This window comes from Colossoma macropomum, unplaced genomic scaffold (genome assembly GCF_904425465.1).
Source record: "Colossoma macropomum unplaced genomic scaffold, Colossoma_macropomum, whole genome shotgun sequence".
NCBI classification, from domain to species: Eukaryota; Metazoa; Chordata; class Actinopteri; order Characiformes; family Serrasalmidae; genus Colossoma; species Colossoma macropomum.
The window spans coordinates 19,038,630-19,058,372 of NW_023494788.1; the positions used below are offsets into that span (position 1 = coordinate 19,038,630).

The window sequence follows — 19,743 nt, forward strand, 5'->3', positions numbered from 1 at the left end:
TTACTGTCGGGACAAAATCTTGTATCTCCATTTTTGTTGTTTTTTATTTTTATATGTAGAAATGGTCCAAAATAGAATGGACTTGGGGTCTACAAACTTTTGGACTTAGTGTAGGTGTAGGTGGGCTACAGTTGATAACACTGGCTCATATGTACATTTAATAGTAACCTAAAAGATCTAATCATCGGTAATTGTAAACCAAATGTAGCGTCCACAGAAGACCAGCTTTACTATCAGCAGTAATCCAGACCTACTTTGAATGTGGCACCAAAAACCCATGTCTAAAGTAAATAGCAACATTTGACAGTAACTCTGAGTTTAAGCTGCTGTTTGGGTTTCCTGGCCTGAGTGCATGCTCTTCTTTGTTTACACACAGAATTGATGCTTCTGTTTCCTCACCACAGGGAGGGAAGTTCACTTCAGATGGTCTAGTTCAGCTGAGTTCAGTGGTGTCTATTTCTGCTGGGCTCCACTGGTGTCTAAGGGTGTAATGTTTTTAACACCATATCGCAAAAGAAAATTAAAGCATTAGTATTAGTCAATACCAACCTGATAATTTTTCTTTAAAAACTATTACGTTTTAAAATGAAGTGTTTGTAATGGAAGCTTTACTTTCGATCAACTTCTAAAAGTGCTCAAACTGCTCAGTCACTCTACGACCACACAGCAGCATAACATCACATAGTTTGAGTGAGCACTGTTTCAGGGTAGATTTGTTACAGGACTCGATCAAAATCTTTCTTTTTATTCCTCTGATGTCTAATCCAGCAGTGCCCATATTGGATCGTGCCGCCTCTATTAGAAACGACTTATTACAATTCAAAACTAATGCCGATACTCCAGTCGATCTCTTCCAAGGGTCTCTTTTCTTTGCCAAGTATCACAGAAACGTTGAAAAAGTGAAAAAACAGAAATACAGGGTGATTAAAAAAGATTAATCTAATTTCAAAATGATTTATTTCACTTGTAAATCATTACAGAACAATGCAGTAAATTGTAAATGATTTAACTGAGCATAAAGTTTATTATGTGATTTTACAAGAGCTCAATATGAACCTCCTCCAGCTGTACGGACAACATCATAACATGAACAGCCATAGTCAAATTCATCCCATACTCGATTGAGCATGTCGGGTGTCACTGTACTCACGGCTCTTTCAATGTGATTTCGGAGATCGTCCAGTGTTGCGGAACCAACGATGAATGCTCTGAGCTGTTGGAGGTTCACTGCAGATGAAAATTACGTTACACAGTTATGATGGATTCACTCTTATTGAAGTGGAGAACGCGAACCGCTTCCTGCTCAGGGGTCACCATCTCCTTGCAGACTGAAGGGAGAACCATCTTCCGGTGACAGTCAGAAACTCTCTTCCAATTGGTATGTGATTGGTTCGTAGGCGCCTCCCGCTTGTAAAAATATGGCACTTTGAAATCAGATGAATCTTTTTTGACTCTGTTGCCTGAGTAATAAGATCACCGTTTTGCCCCCTGGACATGATACTTAAAAATTAAATTAGTTTTGTTCTGAGTCAGACCAGTCTGTGTAGTATGTGTTCAGAGCTCTGTAGAATAAAGACATTTTGACCACATAAAATATTGAAAATTAAATTGAATCTTGACCTCAGAATCAAAAATGTATTGAACCTGAAAATATATGTGCCACTACACCCACATCAGTTTCCCATCACTGTTTTTTTTCCTTCTCTTGATCACACAGACGACTTGATTTGCTAAAGATGTGACTCAAGTGCAGTTTTTGACTACAAACATGAAACTATGCATTGTAGGTGGGACTGATGTAGAGTTGTTGTTGTTCTAACGTGGTTAATTTAACTCTTAATTGGCTTGATAATTAGCTGAAGTGTGTCGAGTTCTGTTAAAGCAGCGCCGGGCATTAAAACCTGCAGTGCTATGTAGGGATAGTTACTAAGATCAGTGCTATTATGTTACCAGTACCAAATGATTTCAATACTACTGAATATCCAATAATTCCATGTTTGCGTCATGATTAGTCTGCAATCCATTGCAATTCGTAAATATATCCGTTTTCAGCACCATACATTCATATCTGATTTAAGCCACGCCCACTTCCAGTTTGTAGTTTAAAAGAAGGTTTTGAAAAACGTGTCACTCTACATTTGATATCAAAATCTAGGGACTGTATTGGTATCAGTTTTGAAACATTATTAATGATACCCAGCTCTCATGCTGTGGCCAGTCAGGGCTCAAACTGCTCATCCCTGCTTTAGCATGCTCAGATATGAAGCTACTCTCTGTGCCTGTCACAGAAATCACAGATCATCCGCTCTATTTCCGTGCTGCACACTGACACTGAATCCCTGCGATATTTCTCTGTTACTCTCACTGAGACTCCCACGCTGCCCCTCCAGCACAGACTCCACTGTCGTGTCTCTGTTTACTCATAAACAGTCTTTTACTGTTTCTCCTTGTTTTGCTGAAAGGACAAATGCTGTTTAACACTGTGAGTGCAAAAATGCTGCATTCTGTCTGTTGCTGTATCATATCCTCCCACTGTTTCTCTGAATAGCCTCTCTGTTTTTGCAATTTTTTATTTTTCTACATATAGAAAATATGAACACAGCAGCTGCCGTTTACATTGTGTGGAAATTCCATAATTAGTGGAATAGCAGAAATGCTCCAAAATCACTTGGATTAAAATCTTTTTACATTAATTTTCATTAGAAGTTAAGAACATTTTTGCTTTCTCCTGTAAAGTTACTGTTTTGGAGATAATTGTTCTTCTTTGGACTGCAGAGATATGCAATACGTAACTAGCTGTATTGACATTGCATTTAATGGTGCAAATAATATCAGCATATTATAATACTGACATATGTTGTATGTCCAAAAGTATCCGGACACTGCTTCTAATTAGTGAATTCAGGTACTTTAAGGTGCAGCCACTGCTGACACAGGTGTTCAGTTGCACCCACACAGCTTGTATAATCTCTGTAAATAAGCATTGATCAATAGAACACTCTGGAGCAGCCGCCTATGAGTCTAAGGTCACTGTACCCAATGCCAAGTGTCAGCTAGAGGGGTATAAAGCCCACAGTGTTGGGCTGTGGAGCAGTTAAACTGTTCTCTGGAGTGATGGAGCTCCATCCAGTATCTTTGGGATGAGCGTTCTTGTGGCTGAATGCACTCAAATCCTCACAGCAATGTTCCAACAACTAGTACAAAGAAGAGTAAAGGGAGCAAACTCCATTTTAAAACCCTTAATATCAGAAGAAACGTTGGATCTACAATGTGTACATGTAGTCATAGTGTAATTTGCTCATTAATTTTTCTCCTTCTTTGCTACTCCCAGGTCCAGTTGTGGGACACTGCGGGTCAGGAGCGCTTCCGGAAGAGCATGGTGCAGCACTACTACCGGAACGTTCACGCTGTCGTCTTTGTGTATGACGTGACAAGCGCCGCCAGCTTCAGGAGCCTCCCGGCATGGATCGAGGAGTGTCGGCAGCACGCGCTGGGCCAGGAGGTGCCCCGCATCCTGGTGGGCAACAAGTGTGACCTGCGGCACCTGGCCCAAGTGAGCACAGAGTTGGCGCAGCAGTTCGCAGATGCCCACTCCATGCCTCTGTTTGAGACGTCGGCCAAGAACCCGCAGGGAGGCGAGGAGGGTGGCCGCAACAGCAGCGACCACGTGGAGGCCATCTTTATGACGGTGGCACACAAGCTGAAGTCCCAGAAGCCCCTGGTGCTCAGTCAGCCGGCCGGGGGCCACACCGTTACACTGAGTCGGAACGAGGAGGATGAGCAGCGGGGGAACTGGGGCTGCAGTTGCTGGAGGAGTTAATGAGTGGGCGGGGCTAAATCATTCTGCTTTTAGTAGGCAGCTGAAGGGGGAAGAGTCACTGGTTTAAAGGGAGGAGCCAACGAGGTAGATTTGAAAACTCTGGCATTTTTTGTGGCAAAAACAAGCTCACAGTTTCTGGTACTCGTCAGTTAGGGATAAGACATAAGGGAATTTTATGGAAGCAGATAAACAGCATCCCAGGCATAATCCGTACCTGCAGTACCTGTACTGAACTGAATTCTACAGATGTTCTTCACGCTGCTTGTAAATCCTTACCGTTATGTTCCAAAGTTAAAATTCAAGGAGAGGAAATTCAATATAGTGAGCGCAGATTCAGATCAAATTCCCTGATCCCAAGCACCTTATTATGCAACTGTACCGCTTTTAACCCCTTAAACCCCAGGCCTGTTATTAATCTTAAAGCTACAGTATGTAAGATTTTTGTTAAAATGAAGAGAAGCAGCATTACTGAACCAAAAAACATGCCAAAATATGGTGAGCGTGCACTGCTGTGAGTCGCCCTGTAAAGCCTGAAATAATGATTTAAAAGTCAGAGGCGTCCGGTTGGATTTCACAGGAGTTTTTTAGACCACATTAAACACACACCTCCTCAAAACAAAGATCCGACTCAATGTTTAGGTCTCAAATTCAAAATGAACATTATACTGATGACAGTATATTGACAACAGTAGATGATTCATTCATGTCCTCAGGAGATGCGTCCTTCACCAAGTTTAGACTGAGTTCTCTTCGAATTCTCTTTCGATGAGACTCCTCTGCTCGGTGGAGGGGTCCGAAATTACAATATATTCTTTCACATGTTGCCTGCAATTACAAATTTCCACCAGAGAGGTCTCCAAACCCCCGGAACTTACATGGTGTAGCTTTAAGTCCCATTAGTCAGTAACTACTGTGCAACTAATACGTATTTGAGAGCATGAGAACTTGAAGTGTGGACCCACATACAGACTCTTAGGGCCAGTTTCCCAGACCCAGAGAGTATCCATTGTTGATTCACCATTGGCAGTCAGATTTAGTCCAGGTCCATGTCTGGAAAAGCGGCCCTCCGGGTTTGAGAGGTTAAAAATGTGTTCTGCTTTTTAACTGTTGAGGTCATGTTCCATCACAAAGTCAAACAATGTCATCAACAGGCTACAAAATTAAATAATCGCTCCAAAATGTTGCCATCAATCTTTCCAACTATGAAAACGCAACATTTATTTTGCAATTATCATCAGAGTGAATGTGTTCAGGCTGAATGGCAGATCATTGTTGTAGTGAGTATTGACGTTTACATCGACACTGATGTCTCTTTTGCACCTTGCTCCGAAAAAGGAGAAAAGACACAAATCTATGATGATTGTGATTTCACACAACACAGATCTGTGAACCAAGGCTGTAGGGGAACAGACTAACAGACACAGTCAGTAGTGCTTCTCTGGGGTCTCAGGGGAACTTCAGAAGGATATGAAGGGAAATGAAAACACTAATCTCTAAGTATGTATTGCAGCTTCTTGTCAGTAGCTTTCTTTTTAAATTGTCTTTGTCTTGGTACTGTAACTTGCACAACCACAATCCACTGCACAGGGAAGGCTGAAATGAGCTCTCCATTTCATCACAAACTTTCTGGTGAGCCACGATTCATGTGTGTATGAAATGTCATCCTTAGAATCAGAGAGAAGCTGTTTCTCTCTTCTCATGACTGTCAGTGTTGAGTGTTGTTTGTGATACTGTATATGGATATTAAGCTACCGTACAGTACTGAGCAAAATTCAGAGACCTTGCTTAATTTATTCAGCATCCAGTCAAAATGGCCATTAATTGCAAGTTATTCATTTTTCAAGAGATATTAGATGTAAGATAATCCTCTTGCATAAGGAAGGGGAAAGGAGAAGCAGTTCAAATCTGTATTTCAGGAAATGATTAGAAGCTGCCATGCAAGACCTGGTAGACCACCAAAACTAACCCCTCAGATAAACAGCACTTAAAGCTTTCAGAATTGAGAAAGAGGAGAAAATCAAGCTGCTCCAGATCTGAAAACATCCACAGGTGTTTCTGTCCATCCTTCCACTGTGAGAAGACAACTCAGTGCTATGGGTCTGAAAGGATGTGTAGCTGTCAAGAAGAACCTCATTGAGAAAAGGAGAGGGAACATATGCAGATCAAAACAAAGCTGTTAGTGTTCTCAGAACAATGGACTGAGTCCAGACCTCAACATTGCTAAATGTGTTTGAATGCAGAAAGTGAAACCAACTTCTAAGGCTGAACTTTGGAAGCAAGACTAATGAAAATGAATGAAAGCTTTAAAAAGTCGAAGCATATTGAAAAATTAATATTTAGTTGTTGAGGCTTCTGTCTTGTATATAATGTGCTTTTTCCTGATGCCGAATAATGAACAGCTTGTACTTTGTGGCCGTTTTTGAAGGGTGGTCTCTGACTTCTCCACAGTTCTGTACATGCCCTTGTAATCTTTTGATGCAGTTAGAAATGAAGCAGTTGCCTCAAATATGCAGCACAGAAGTATCTTGAAGTATGACCCATACCTCATATAGCGCACCGTGTTAGCTCTGTGCATGGCGTTATTGTACTATTAGAGCAGCAGTTTAAACTATAAGCAACAATGGCTCTTTCAGCATATAACCTTACAGTAGATGACTAGACATGCACACTGCTTTAGGGCTGCAGGATGTCAGTCTCTTAGGAGTGTGTTGCCATATTAGGCGAACAAGCCCTGCACATGCACGTCCCTCTTTGCTGCATTGAGAAGCGTCCAGAACTGAATACTGCCCTGTTTTCTGAGCATGTTTGTGGTTCCTTTTTTCCCACGGACTCCCACAGCCGCCGCAGCAGGTCCTGTGGTGCGCACTGTGGAAAATCCTCAGGCGTGGACTCACCTAGTGTTTTTAATTTAGGAAAATTATTAGTCTTAAGGAGAAGTGACAGCTGGGCAAAAAAGTCAAATTTACATAATTGCCCCCCCCCCCGCCTAATGTGGTTAATCAGCTAAAACATGTTTGGTGCCTGAAGTTACTTTCATCAAATTTATGCTGGAGCAACAAGGCTAATGTGGTGCATGTATATGTAATGGAGGCTTATACCTAGGGATGGGCGATATGGTGATATTTTATCGTTATCGTGATCAGTTATGCCACAATACGCTTTTCTGAGTATATTGTAGACATCGTAAAGAACACTGACTACATGTTTCATTGCAAGGTAGGCTTAATTAGGCCTGTTTAATTGGATTAGTGCAGTGCTGTTTGTAAAACAATGAATAGCAATCATTGTAGTTGTAGGATTATTATTATTATTTGTTATATGTGGCACTAAGGGTTCTATTTTGTCTGTTCCTACTTATTAAATCCCAGAAAAACTAAATATTGTGATGCATTTCGTGTGTCGTAAAATGTCTTAAAGTATTGTAATGTAATATTTTTGCCATATTGCCCATCCCTCACTTATATCTCTGTGCAAACTAGGGCTGCACAATAAATCATGTTTTATTTTGCAACGAGTTTCCTCAATAAACACATTAAGGGCTGTGGTGACAGACTAGATTACCTCTCCAGAGTGATGTAATTAGATGTAATTAGGAATGTAGGGAAGAAGCCTGGCAAGGTCTGCCCTGTGCTGAGCTTAAAACATGCTTTGAAGCATTCAGAGCAAGCAATTTGTAACCATTTGACTAAATGACCAAATGCAGAAGGAATGCACAAATCAAAAAACACTTTGCTAGCCTGTAAATATACTTTAAACATGATTATTCCTACTTCCAGTGTTCTGTGAAGCAGTAATGGCTACTGTTACAACAAACATGCATCACCATAAGGAGCTTTGTAGGGAATTAGATATGTATTTGTTTTTTGTAGACCTGTATAGCAAATAAAAATACACATATTTATTCAGTTTTGTAGTCTGTATAAAAAGTTGTTCAGGGAATGCTGACTGTTCCAAACAGTCATTTCTAAATGCACAAATAAATTTGTTGTGATGTGAGTAGCTGTTAGCATTTCATTCTTTTTATTTTGCATGATCGTAGAGGTTAGTTATCCGTAAAATTAGACAAAAGTACAGACGGGCCTCAAACTTCAGGCTTCACTATGACTGCTACTACTGTTTTTAGCAATGCAATGTTAAAAAAAAAAACACCACAAAGACCAAACATGTTTGGGCTGATGACATTTGGGTGGAGGGGGAAATTGCGGAAATTTATTTTTGCCAAGCTATTACTGTAAAACGTGTTGTGAAGCTTTCAGTTGTAAATAACAGAAGAACTCTGTCTCTTTGACTGCCATTAGCATCATCATTTGTTTTGCATAGGAAAAAAAGGGGTTTTAAACAGGCGTTTCCTTGGTCTTGGGTTAAAAACAGGTGATCTGCATTTAATTAAGTGTAGGTCATCGTACGACACTCTTTTAGCAGTTAAGGCCTAATACTGCAGTGTTCTTGGTTGACTGGATCTTGGTTGAGTAGCTCACTCTTTGCTTCTTGTTTTGGTTGCCAAAATGGTTTATTTCAAGTGTCCTTTTCATTTTAATCCTCATTTTCCTTTTTGTGTGCCTAAAAATGAAATATTGCAGGCCCAGAAAAGATATCATCTTCTTGGTAATGGTTTTGTTTCTCAGGATTTTAATAATGGCTTTGTGTTTTTTAACGGTCAGAAATGCTTTCATTCATACAGAAATAAGTTTTATTGTATCAGATCAAACATTTTGCTGTTGTCGGAAGAAAACCTTCATCTCCATTTCTGACATTTTTCAGTTTTTGACATAATTTGAAAACGCCTGTTGCCCTTTACATTGTGTATGTATGAATGGGCCAAAAGAAACGGCCCAAAATAACTTGGAAAAAAGTCTGGTTCCTTTGACTTACATTAAAAGTAAAGTAGGTTTTTTCCTTCTCCTGTAAAGTTACCATTTTGGAGATACAAGGTTTTCTTCTGAGAACAGCGAAATAATGTTACATTTTTTAATGACTCTGTGACCATGCACGTCAGACTTATCGTGCCAGTTTATTGACATGGAACAAAATGAAAGAGCAGAGTTAAGTTTATCAAAACTGTTGTGGTTTTCATTTCAGTCAGACCTTGAAATAAAGCACCATATCCATTTCAAACAGTCTCATTGTGTTTTCTTTGTGGATACTATCTGACAAAAGGTGCAAAGCTTCATTGAAGGCTTTATTGAAAGCAGAACAAAAACAGAACATGCTAAGCTAATGGATACCATCAAGAATATGCCGGCAAACGCAGCATTTGTGTCTTAGTTTCAAATTCATTTTAATCAGGGCTACAAACTATTTAGTATATAAAATGGATATCCACTCAAACCTGCAAAATAGAGAATTCTCTGAAGGAACTGTCACGTAAACTGTCCTTATTAGCTATAAATTACATCTGTATTTAAATATTTAACAAAATTATGTGGTTATTTAACAATATATACAGTTTGAATACCACAAATTAAATTAAATTAAAGCAAAGATTAAAAAGGACATAAAATAAAATCTGCCTTTGGCACCAAACAAACCAAACAAATTCATAAAATAAGGAAATGTATGGAAACACATGGAAATGTCCTCTGAAGAACTTAAGAAGGCCAGTCTGATATTTTTCCAAAGCCGTGCTGAGGAAAGGTACAGCTTTAGTGGCCTAGACACTGAAACTGATCGGTGTAGTGACCAGGCCAGTTTACTCCAAATCCTCTCATTGGCACAGATGGCAGTTTTTAAGCGAGTCTGCTGTAGGGAGGGAGAGCAGAGGGCTCTTCTCGCTCAGCGCATGGCTCTATGAAGGACGCCGGAGAGTTAAACACTCGCTCTTCTCCTCCTGCAAGAGATGCAGCATTGTGTTTAAAGTCAAAATAAAACAAACAGATTTGGGGAGAATATTACAGCTGGAGCTTTAGCTGAAAAGTTTGCTTTGATATTGAAAATTATCCTCCATTTACATTAATTATTAATTAACTTATGCTTGGATTAATGTACCAAAAACAGTTGCTTAATTCAGTTTTATGCAACTACTTGCCAACTTCTCAATCCTTTATCATTACACAGGCTTTTTTGTTACTGTGCCTTTAAGACTACTACAGTTGTGTGCAAAAGTCTGAACGCCCATGATCAAATCACATGTCGATTTGAAGGGAAAACTTTTCTGCCAATTTTAGTGCACAATTTCTACAGTTAACCTACTAAGAAAAAAGGCTGTGTTTATGTTAAATACAGTAACTAAACAGTAATTGTGCGTTAAATGTGCAGAAGTGTGTTTTCTGTAGAGGATTTGAACTTATTTTCACTTAGAAAATCAACAGAACATACTTTGACCAGGGGCACCAAATCTTCCACATACAACTGTGTATGTAAATGAGCTCTGTTCCGATTGGCAGCCCTGTATTGTGTGTCATTTAAAAGGCAATCCAAGCTTATAACTTCAGCATGAATGAGTGGAGACCGGTTCATTCTGAAACTGTAAACAATGCTTACATACTCTCATCATAAAATGTGAGGAAAATTCATTTCTCCTTTTTTAATACAGGTCCTTTAAATGGCTCAGTAGATACTGTCATAACTAAACGATACATGGTTAAATAAATGGGCTGATACTGAATTTTTCATCAATAAAAAGTACTAGAAGCTCTCACCAGGCCTCTTCTCACGCCTCTCCTTTTGGGACATATGATAACAAGTAACAGGTAGTGAATGTAGTTACTTTCAAACTTTTTCAGGTGAAGGGAAAGAGGCGTGCGGAGACTGCATTTGAACAGAATTTGTGGAATTGCTTATGAACTTATCCACATTTTACCGCCCTAGAGGTGCCCAGCGCCGCTCTTATAGACCTACTGCCCTCAAGAGTTTAAAGCACCCATATCATGGTAAACCAAATTCATGTACATACTTAACAATTTTGGTTCTTTAAGCGTTCTTTAGTAAAGAAAATAGTTCTATGTAGAACCATGAACATTCAAAGAACCTTCTGCATGATTAAAGGGTTTTTTTGCATCACGAAAGAGTTCTTCAGATTGATGGATAATGTGCTGTAACAGGCTTCATATAGCACCAAAAAGGGTTCTTCTATTGTTACGATGTCAGACTTGGCACCAAAGAATAACCCTATTTAGTGCTTTATAGGACCCTTTTCAAAAAAGGTTCTATATAGAACCATCTACAGCACATTCTCCGTCAATCTGAAGAACCCTTTCACAATGCAATAAACTCTAATTATGCAAAGGGTTCTTTGAGTGTTCATGGTTCTATATAGAACCAGTTTCTTTACTAAAGAACCCCTGAAGAACCATCATTTTTAAGAGTGTAGTATGTAAACACTGGTAAGGTTTTAAGACAAACCTTATGTATATGTATGTATATGGAAACTAAGCTGCAAAAACAGCTCGTTTTGAATTCATAGTTTGTGATGTCACAAAACATTCACACGTTCACGCTGAAGTTATAAGGAATGTTTCAGCCTGGATCACTTTTTGAATTTAGCGCAAGACCTGACAGAAAACATGCATCTCCAAAACTTCGCAGGAGAACGCAAAAATGTTCTAATGTAAAGAGGTTCTATTGGTCCATTCATCATGGAATTTTCACACAATATAGAGGACAGCTGCTGTGTTCAAATGATTAAAAAAAATATTATTATTAAAATCGACCAAAATGGAGATGCATGTTTTTTTGGAAATAGACTATTTATCAGTCTTAAAGGCACAGTGACAAATACAGCCTGTTTAATTCTAAGGGAGAAAGAGAGGCTGGAAAATGTAAAAACAGTTATTTAAAATTAAATTATGACTCACACACACACACACACACACACACACACACACACACACACACACACACACCAGAAGTGAACCTCAGGGACAAAAATAAAATACAAGAAAATATACAATATGTGCGCTTTAATTCCAGCCCTGGTACGCTTTGTTGTGACGTTCAGATCCTACTGAGGATCTGATTACTGGGTTAGGATGTTAAATTACAATTAAACTGGACTCTGCAGGACTGTAAATGCTCAGCAGGCTAAATACCCCTATCTAACCCACCCAACACATTGACTTACCGTGCCAGGAGCAGACCAGTTCGGCTGAATCACTCGGGTCATTCTGAGGGACCAGTGACTCCTGCGAAACATAAACAGGCACACAGTGAGTCAGACCGAGATCAATTTTTAGATTAGCTAAAATGTAGTTTGATTATTAGTGATCTACACTGTAAAAAATGGCAGTTCAACTTAAAAAATTACTTCACATGGCAGCAAACAGTTAAACTGATTTAAACACTTTAGGCAAAACAATGAAACTTTTTGTTAGGCTCAAACCACAGACACACTTTAAATCAGCTTCTGCCCTTTTACACCTTTTACAGCGTAGCGATTTGTTTAGATTTCTGCAATACTTTATTTAGACTGTCTCAGATTTTATGACACATATTTTAACAATATACTTTTATTATGCATACAATAAATTTATTACGCACAGTCTTGTGACTTGCTTACTCATGATCATGCATGGTGTTTTTTTGTATGCAACAAATGTGGCAACGCAAGGGTAGAAAATGCATAGTGTGTATAACATTACAGGGGAATTCCACTGATTTTTTCAAAATTCCCCATCAAATTATTTAGATTTAAAAATCATGAGTGCGTGTACCTCTCCATTTATATACATTTAAGCCCAAAACCTTCTCAAAGCTATAATTAAACAATATCTCAGGTATTATTCACAACCATTTCGTTTAATATTATTATGTGAGGGAGCTTTCAGAGGTGGACGTCTATTCCTATCACCACCACTGTGAACGATTCTGACTCGGTCTCTTTAGAACGGAGCGTTTCACACCAAACCTCTCTGTTTACATTTTAATGATTTACCTATGCATCTTTTTATAATAATTGGAATTCCATTTTAAACAGATTATATAGGGTATATAACATTCAATAAAACAAAAAGACACAGACTATGTTTTGGTGGCTGCTGTAACTTTGAGCAGATGTGGCTCAGGAAGACAGCAGCCTCCTACTTATAGTATCATTTGCCACAATTAAGACTCCTTTCATATGTCATACATGCCTGAGATCATTAGGACAGAGGACACAAACTAACACAATGTCAATGTTTTGCTCCATTCATGCACACATAACAGAATGGGTGAGCTAACACCACCCCCTCCCCCTCTTCTCTGTGGTCCATGCCTACTTATGTACTTGTGGTGTAACTCATACCTTGATGTGCTATTATGTCATAGTCCAAACTCTACAGTGTGTACCCACCATGCCAGTGACTGAGTCATAGCAGCCGCAGAGTGGCAGACTGCGGCAGCCCACGATCATGATCAGCGAGGAGAAGAGCAGCGAGCCCACGCTGGCTAGAACCATAGTGCTGTTCGCTCCCTTCACCATACGGCTCAGCACAAACTTCTGCATGGGACACACAGCACACAGACACTCAAAACAGCCATTTAAAAGCTTCTTAGTGTGAGACAGCCAACAAGATATACTACAGTAGTTTCATAGCATGAGACAAAGGCTGTTTCACTCCATAGATCAATAAAGATTAGGTTACAGTGAGGACTGAAGCTGTGAAAGTGTAGCATGCATTAGTCTCAGAGCAGTGTTCATAGCCTTTGAGGTGATGCTGTGTGGTATGTGTACTGGTTAAAGGGGAATTCCAACAGTTTTGCAAAATTTCTGCGTTATTCAATCATTAAGATGTAAACAAAGTCAAAGCGGTTTGTTGCGACACATCATGCGTTATATGACCGGCCATTTCGTTAAGCACACCTCCTTGTTTCTACACTCTTTGTCCATTTTATCAGCCCCAACTACTACATAGGTGTGCAATGTAGTTCTACATTTACAGACTGTAGTCCATCTGTTTCTCTGCATACTTTGTTAGCCCCCTTTTACCCTGTTCTTCAATGGTCCGGAACCCCACAGGACCACCACAGAGCAGGTACTATTTGGGTGGTGGATCATTCTCAGCACTGCAGTAACACTGACGTGCTGAGGTGGTGGTGTGTTAGTGTATGTTGCACTGGTGCGAGTGGATCAGACACAGCAGTGCTGCTGGAGTTAGACCTTCCTACCTTGTTGGTCCACCTTATAGATGTAAATTCAGAGACGATAGCTCATCTGTTGCTGTACAGTTTGTGTTGGTCATCCTCTAGTCCAGGGGTGTCCAATCTTATCTGCAAAGGGCTGGTATGGCTGCAGGTTTCCATTCCAACAAAGCAGAAGCACGCATGACCATTTGTTGAAGACTGAGACCGACTGGCTGAATGACTGGAATCAGCTGTGCCCCTGCTTCTTTGGACTGCAAACCTGCAGCCACTCTGGTCCTTTGCGGATAAGATTTGACACCACTGCTCTAGTCCTTCCATCAGTGGTCACGGAACGATGCCCAGAGGACAGTGTTAGCTAGATATTTTGGTTTGTGGAGTAAGTGGAAAGTGGAGCAGATAAAATGGACAGTGAGTGTAGAAACAAGGTAGGTGTACTTAACGAAGTGGCTGGTCAGTGTATATTCACCATTTAATTATATAGAAATTTAGAAAAATCAGTGGAATTCCTCTTTAAAAGAGCCATAAAGAATCTTCAGGAAACCAAAAGTGGTTTTTATAGCATCGCTGCCAAGAACTCTTTTTGACACTTCTATTTGGCTGTGCATACAAATCTGTGCCACTGGAGCACAACCCCTTTATCAGTGCTAGCATGGGAACAGTTATAGTGATGCAGGTCGGGTGAGTGGAGGTGACAGATCGGAATGGTCTGAGTAAGACTGTACCACTTCAGCGACATGACGGGGGTGAAAGAGCTCATCATCCTCCTCTCCATAGCTGAGCGTCACACCGGCATAGATGAGCACAATCACAGTGGCCATATAAGACATCACAGCGGACACGATCATGACATTCACCTGAGGGAGTGGATGTGAATATGAACATGATGGTAATTATGACTAACAAGCAAATTAAACTCCTACATATCATCTGCTAGAACAAAATCTCCAGATTTCTAAAATGGTAACTTTATGAGAGAAGAGAAAAACCTTTGGGACTTTCGATGTGCGTTAATTAAAAAGTAATTTTGGACCAAATATAGAAACATACATTTAAAAAGAAAAACAACAAAACGAAGAAAGATTTTGTCACAACAGTGATGATGTGATAACACCAAAATATTTCATTCTAGATATTAGGTGCAGATTTTGATAGATCATACCAGCATCATATGATCTAAAATATGGTCTTTAATAATTCCTATATACAGTAAGTGGCCAAAAGTTTGTAGACACCTGATCATTCCAGCTTTTCCTCTCAAATCAAATGTATTAATGGGAACTTGCTGCGGTTCTCTTCTGAGAAGGCTTTACAACAGATGTTGGAACATTGCTGTGAGGATTTGATTGCATTCAGCCACATTGGCAATAGTGAGGTCAGACACTGATGTTGGATGATCAGTTCTGGATCACTCCAAGTCATCCTAAAGGTATTGGATGAAGCCCCATCACTCCAGAGAACACAGTTCCACTGTTCCACAGCCCAGTGCTGGGCTTTACACCCCACTAGCCCAAACCACTTTTTGTTCTGGGAGCCAAAGTGCAACTTTTATGTTGGGGGGAAAAAAGGATTTTATAAAATTACTCTATATTTTGTAAGTAAAATACTTGATAAACTACATTATTACAAGGCAAAAAAATGCAAAAAGCTAAACATCAGCAGTCTTCAGATCCAGATCTTGAATCCAGTTTCCAATCCTGTATTTTGTATTCAGTGGTAGTTAACTGATTGGTCACCTATCAGCGGCTGCAAAATCTAGGACTGGAAACTGGATTCGGTCCCTATTTGAAGACCTCTGCTATATATAGTACGAAATATGTTCTCTCACTAGGTGAGAGAGAGAAAAGGGGTTAGGGTACTTTTCTGGCAAACATCCTCAGGGGTCAAATTTAGCCTGTGGGCCACGCTTTGGGCAGCTCTGCTCTAGCTCGCGCTTGGCATTGGGTAAGGCTCTTGTGTAGCTGCTCCATAGCGTGACATTTTATCAATCAATGCTTTTCCATGGAGATTATATAAGCTGTATGGTCACCTGTGTCAGCAATGGGTGCACTTTAAAGCATCTGAATTCACCAATTAAACAGGGATGTCCGGACACGTTTGGACATTTAATGTATAGTTTCTGTCTATATTTTAGTATCTTGCAGTACCCATAATGATTAAAAACTAAACTCACCAGGATGGGGTTTCTCCTATGCGAGGCAAAGAGGGCAAGCACACCAGGCACAGCCATGACCTAAGAGGGTGAAAAAAATGGTTTAAGCATTAAAGTAAACACACAGTTCCTGTTCCTGCCTCCTAGCCCAGGGAGCAGTGTTTGTCCAGTTACTGGGTGACCATGTCTGACTCACCAGTCCTGCCCACAGCGGAGCTCTCGTTGCACTGAGCGTGGTGCTCATGCGGAAAACCGCATCCATAAAGCCACAAACCACACAAAGACTGGCACAGGCCACCTGCAGGATGCCCCACACCACCACCACCTTCTGGTTGAAGATGAAATACCTGTAGCGCTCCATTCTCAGGTTCGGCCAGTGATGTGCCAGGATGTACCAGTGTTCTCCTCTGCCACCTAAATCTGCAGATCTGCAAGATAAGATCATGTAAAATGACGGGCTAGTTTAGTGCCAAGAAGAAATACATTATTAAAGGGCCAGTACCATGGAATTCCCTTCACTTTCTTAAATAAACTGTGTTCCTAAAAAGTGTTAAACTTTTAAAACGTACCCTTCAATCTGCAGTTCATGATGTTGATATGTGGAATTTAAACTGCCTGCTTTCACTGTTTTCATGATGTCACAAAAATCTATGCATTTACATATATGCATACAGCAGTTTAGCCCTGCCCATTCCCAATGAAAGACTTTTAGTCAAGACTGCTTTCTGAATGAGGCACAATATAAGGCAGCAAATCTGAACAGAAATCATTTACTTATCAGTCTTAAAGGCACAGTAACAAAAACAGCCTTTTTATTTTTAAGAGATAAAGAGAGGTTGGAAAATTGTCATATAAAAATGAATTATGATACTTTTTTGGTACATAGAATCATAAAAGCATCATAAGTGGAACACAGGGAAAAACAAATTACAATTATACACAAAGACAATTATAGGATATGGACTCTCTAAGTGTATTTACTTTGATGCACTGTGAAAGTTCCTTAAAGTCCATGATGCAGTTTAAAGTCCAATTACATAAAAAATGTATATTTAACACTTTTCTTCTTTCTACAAGGCCAAACTTGTTCCAGTAGCTGAGCATTTGGCATTTCACTGGCACATCTACATTTACATTTTACATTTTCAGCATTTATCTAAACTCATACTGATGTACTTTGTGCTTAAACTCAGCTTTTGTGACAGTAACAGTAATTTTTAAATGCGTTTAAATGGTGTACTATGAATGTAGCCCACAAAAGCTGAAATTTCACAGATTTTACAAAAAAGATACTGCTAAATGAAATCATTAAGATGTAAACAAAGTCATTCAGAGTGATTTGTTGTAAAATGCTCCTTTCTAGAGAAACGCACACAGTCAGAACTGTTCACAGTGTTGGTGATAGGAACCAGACGTCTGAAGAGATTCATGGCTCCAAAAGCTCCCTCACAGAAAGTTATTACAAGAAATGGTTATGAACACACTGCCTGATGTCCGAGACATTGTTTTAAAGTAGCTCAGACAAGGTTTTGGCCTAAAACATATTCGTAATACATTCATGGTGGAGAGGTACAGACAGGGCATTATTAGGCAAAATAGTCCCCAAAAGAAAACTTTTGTTTTTCAGATTTACACCTATTTTACCATCAACATTACATATAAAAACTCAGACACATGAAGATTCACTGGAGGTTTTAGATAAAGTAAATAGGTAAATAAATAAAAATGACTATATTTGACTAATGACTATATTTGTCTTGTAGATGTCTGGACTCCTGGTTCCTATCAGCATCACTGTAAATAATTCTAAAAGTTTATTTGTAATGAATAATTTCACATCAAACCATTTCTAAATGCCTTTGTTCACATCTCAACCAATGAATTATGCACAAAGTTTGAAAGATTGGTGGAATTCCCCTTTATAAGAGGGTCTAATATTAAGGCTTACAACGAGGATGTGACCGGTGTGCCTTTGCCATGCGGCATCACTGTGAATGTAGAGGTTTATACAGACTGACTGGGAGGCTTACTGGGCTTAAACGAAGAGAAACCGTTTTGGTCTCGATGCTTCCCCCATTAACTCACTCGGTTCATATCTGACCAGTTTCCTTCGTCCATTCGCCCTGTTTAATTTACAAACCATGAACTTTGACATTAAACTCTAACCAGATTCATTTGGCATTATTTTTTTCCCAGGAAGTCTAAAGAGAGCGGTGATGGGAATCGCTCTAATGTTTATGACTACACTACATTTCATAAAGAAAAAGAAAACATATCGTTCATACTTAATAAAACACGATTACCTTTCCGTTGTTCTCCGTTGCTGAATCTTCTAACTTCCGGGCCTCTGCCTTCGCAGCAGGTGAGTCACTAATTTACCTGAACACGCCCCCTCCGTGCAGTGGGCGTGGCCTAGCTGTAACGCTATTGGCCATTTGTGCTAAAGTTATAAATAATTAATTACGTGATTAACGTAGAAAGCACCGTGGCTAAACAGATTCATTTTTAATTAACTGATAAAAGCACCACTACACAATACATATACATCCTACACAGTGATCTAAAATATGCAAGTAAAAAAAAAGATTCATTCAGAAGTACTTGCTTATCTTTACCCTCACTGCAAAAAACACTAAAGAGCACTTATTTGAAGGCAAAATAAAAGTCTCTATGTGCATGAGTTTGGTGCGTTTGGATGAAATGAAGCACATTGGATTGCAGCATGGGTATGTGGGTACAAGTGCACAATTGATTCAGTATCGCCTTTAAAAAGTCTCTCTCTCTCTCTATATATATATATATATATAGCTGCTGTCGAAGAAATCATTTTATTGTAATTTGAACATGCCTGTTGTTCTTTACATTGTGTGTAACTTTCATGAGAAATGGACCAAAAGAAACGGCCCAAAATTACTTGGGGAAAAAAGTCTGGTTCCATTGACTGACATTAAAACTAAAGTATGTTTTTTTCTTTTCCTTTTTTGGACATATGAGTTTTTCTTCCGACAACAACAATAGTTAACAATGCTATTCTAGGTAACTGTTTATTAAGTCCAGAATAAAGTTAACTCCCATGTTCATTTCATAGTTGAAGGTAAACACAACACTTCAAATAACATTTAAAAACCAAATTGCTTATAACTATTAACAATATTGCATTTATTATTCGCACTATTAATCTCCTGCAATGTGTAAAGCAACAGACCAAGATTCAATAACTCATTTAAAATCACAGTAAATTAGTTTAAAGAATAGAGAAATCTTACGTATTACATATACGCTCACTAACAGGTCAGAAGAATGTAAAATTTCAAGAACAGGTTAGAGTTCACTTCTGTTATTCTATAGGTAAATAAATGTTACAACTGTGCCTGTTAGGGGGACGGCGGTAAGAAATGGCCACCTTGTCTTTATACAGTCGTATGCAAAAGTCACCCTGTCAAACACTCTGGTCAATTTTCATGTTTTATTGATAAAACATATTTTCTGTGATTTGTAGTTCACAATTTCTCTTTATTTGAGTTTACCACATTGGAAAAAAATAAAACATAAAAGATAGAATGTGCCATAACCTTTGCACAGGCCACATTTTAGGTTTTCCAATACATTTAGTTGAGCAAATAAACAGTAATTATACATTAAAATGTGGGCGTGTTCTTTGTAGAGGATGTGTTAACTTATTTTCAGTTGTGTAATATGTAATATAACCAGGGGT

General features: G+C 39.1%; 2 protein-coding genes across 2 annotated transcripts; one reads left to right on the plus strand and one right to left on the minus strand.

The window, feature by feature from the left end:
- The first annotated feature begins 2,467 nt into the window (after window positions 1-2,467).
- Window positions 2,468-3,820, plus strand: rab33ba (RAB33B, member RAS oncogene family a). Its single transcript, XM_036567965.1, has 2 exons — window positions 2,468-2,482; window positions 3,332-3,820. Exons 1-2 carry the CDS (start codon window positions 2,468-2,470, stop codon window positions 3,818-3,820), a joined length of 504 nt encoding a protein of 167 aa, XP_036423858.1.
- Window positions 3,821-8,978: 5,158 nt separating this feature from the next.
- Window positions 8,979-18,408, minus strand: zgc:113425 (uncharacterized protein LOC541425 homolog). Its single transcript, XM_036568749.1, has 7 exons — window positions 18,332-18,408; window positions 16,225-16,456; window positions 16,050-16,109; window positions 14,602-14,733; window positions 13,089-13,235; window positions 11,880-11,940; window positions 8,979-9,647 (listed from the first exon to the last, which is right to left on the minus strand). The coding sequence occupies exons 2-7, from the start codon at window positions 16,387-16,389 to the stop codon at window positions 9,547-9,549; spliced, it is 666 nt and encodes a 221-aa protein (XP_036424642.1). The 5' UTR covers window positions 16,390-16,456; window positions 18,332-18,408; the 3' UTR covers window positions 8,979-9,546.
- Window positions 18,409-19,743: the final 1,335 nt, after the last annotated feature.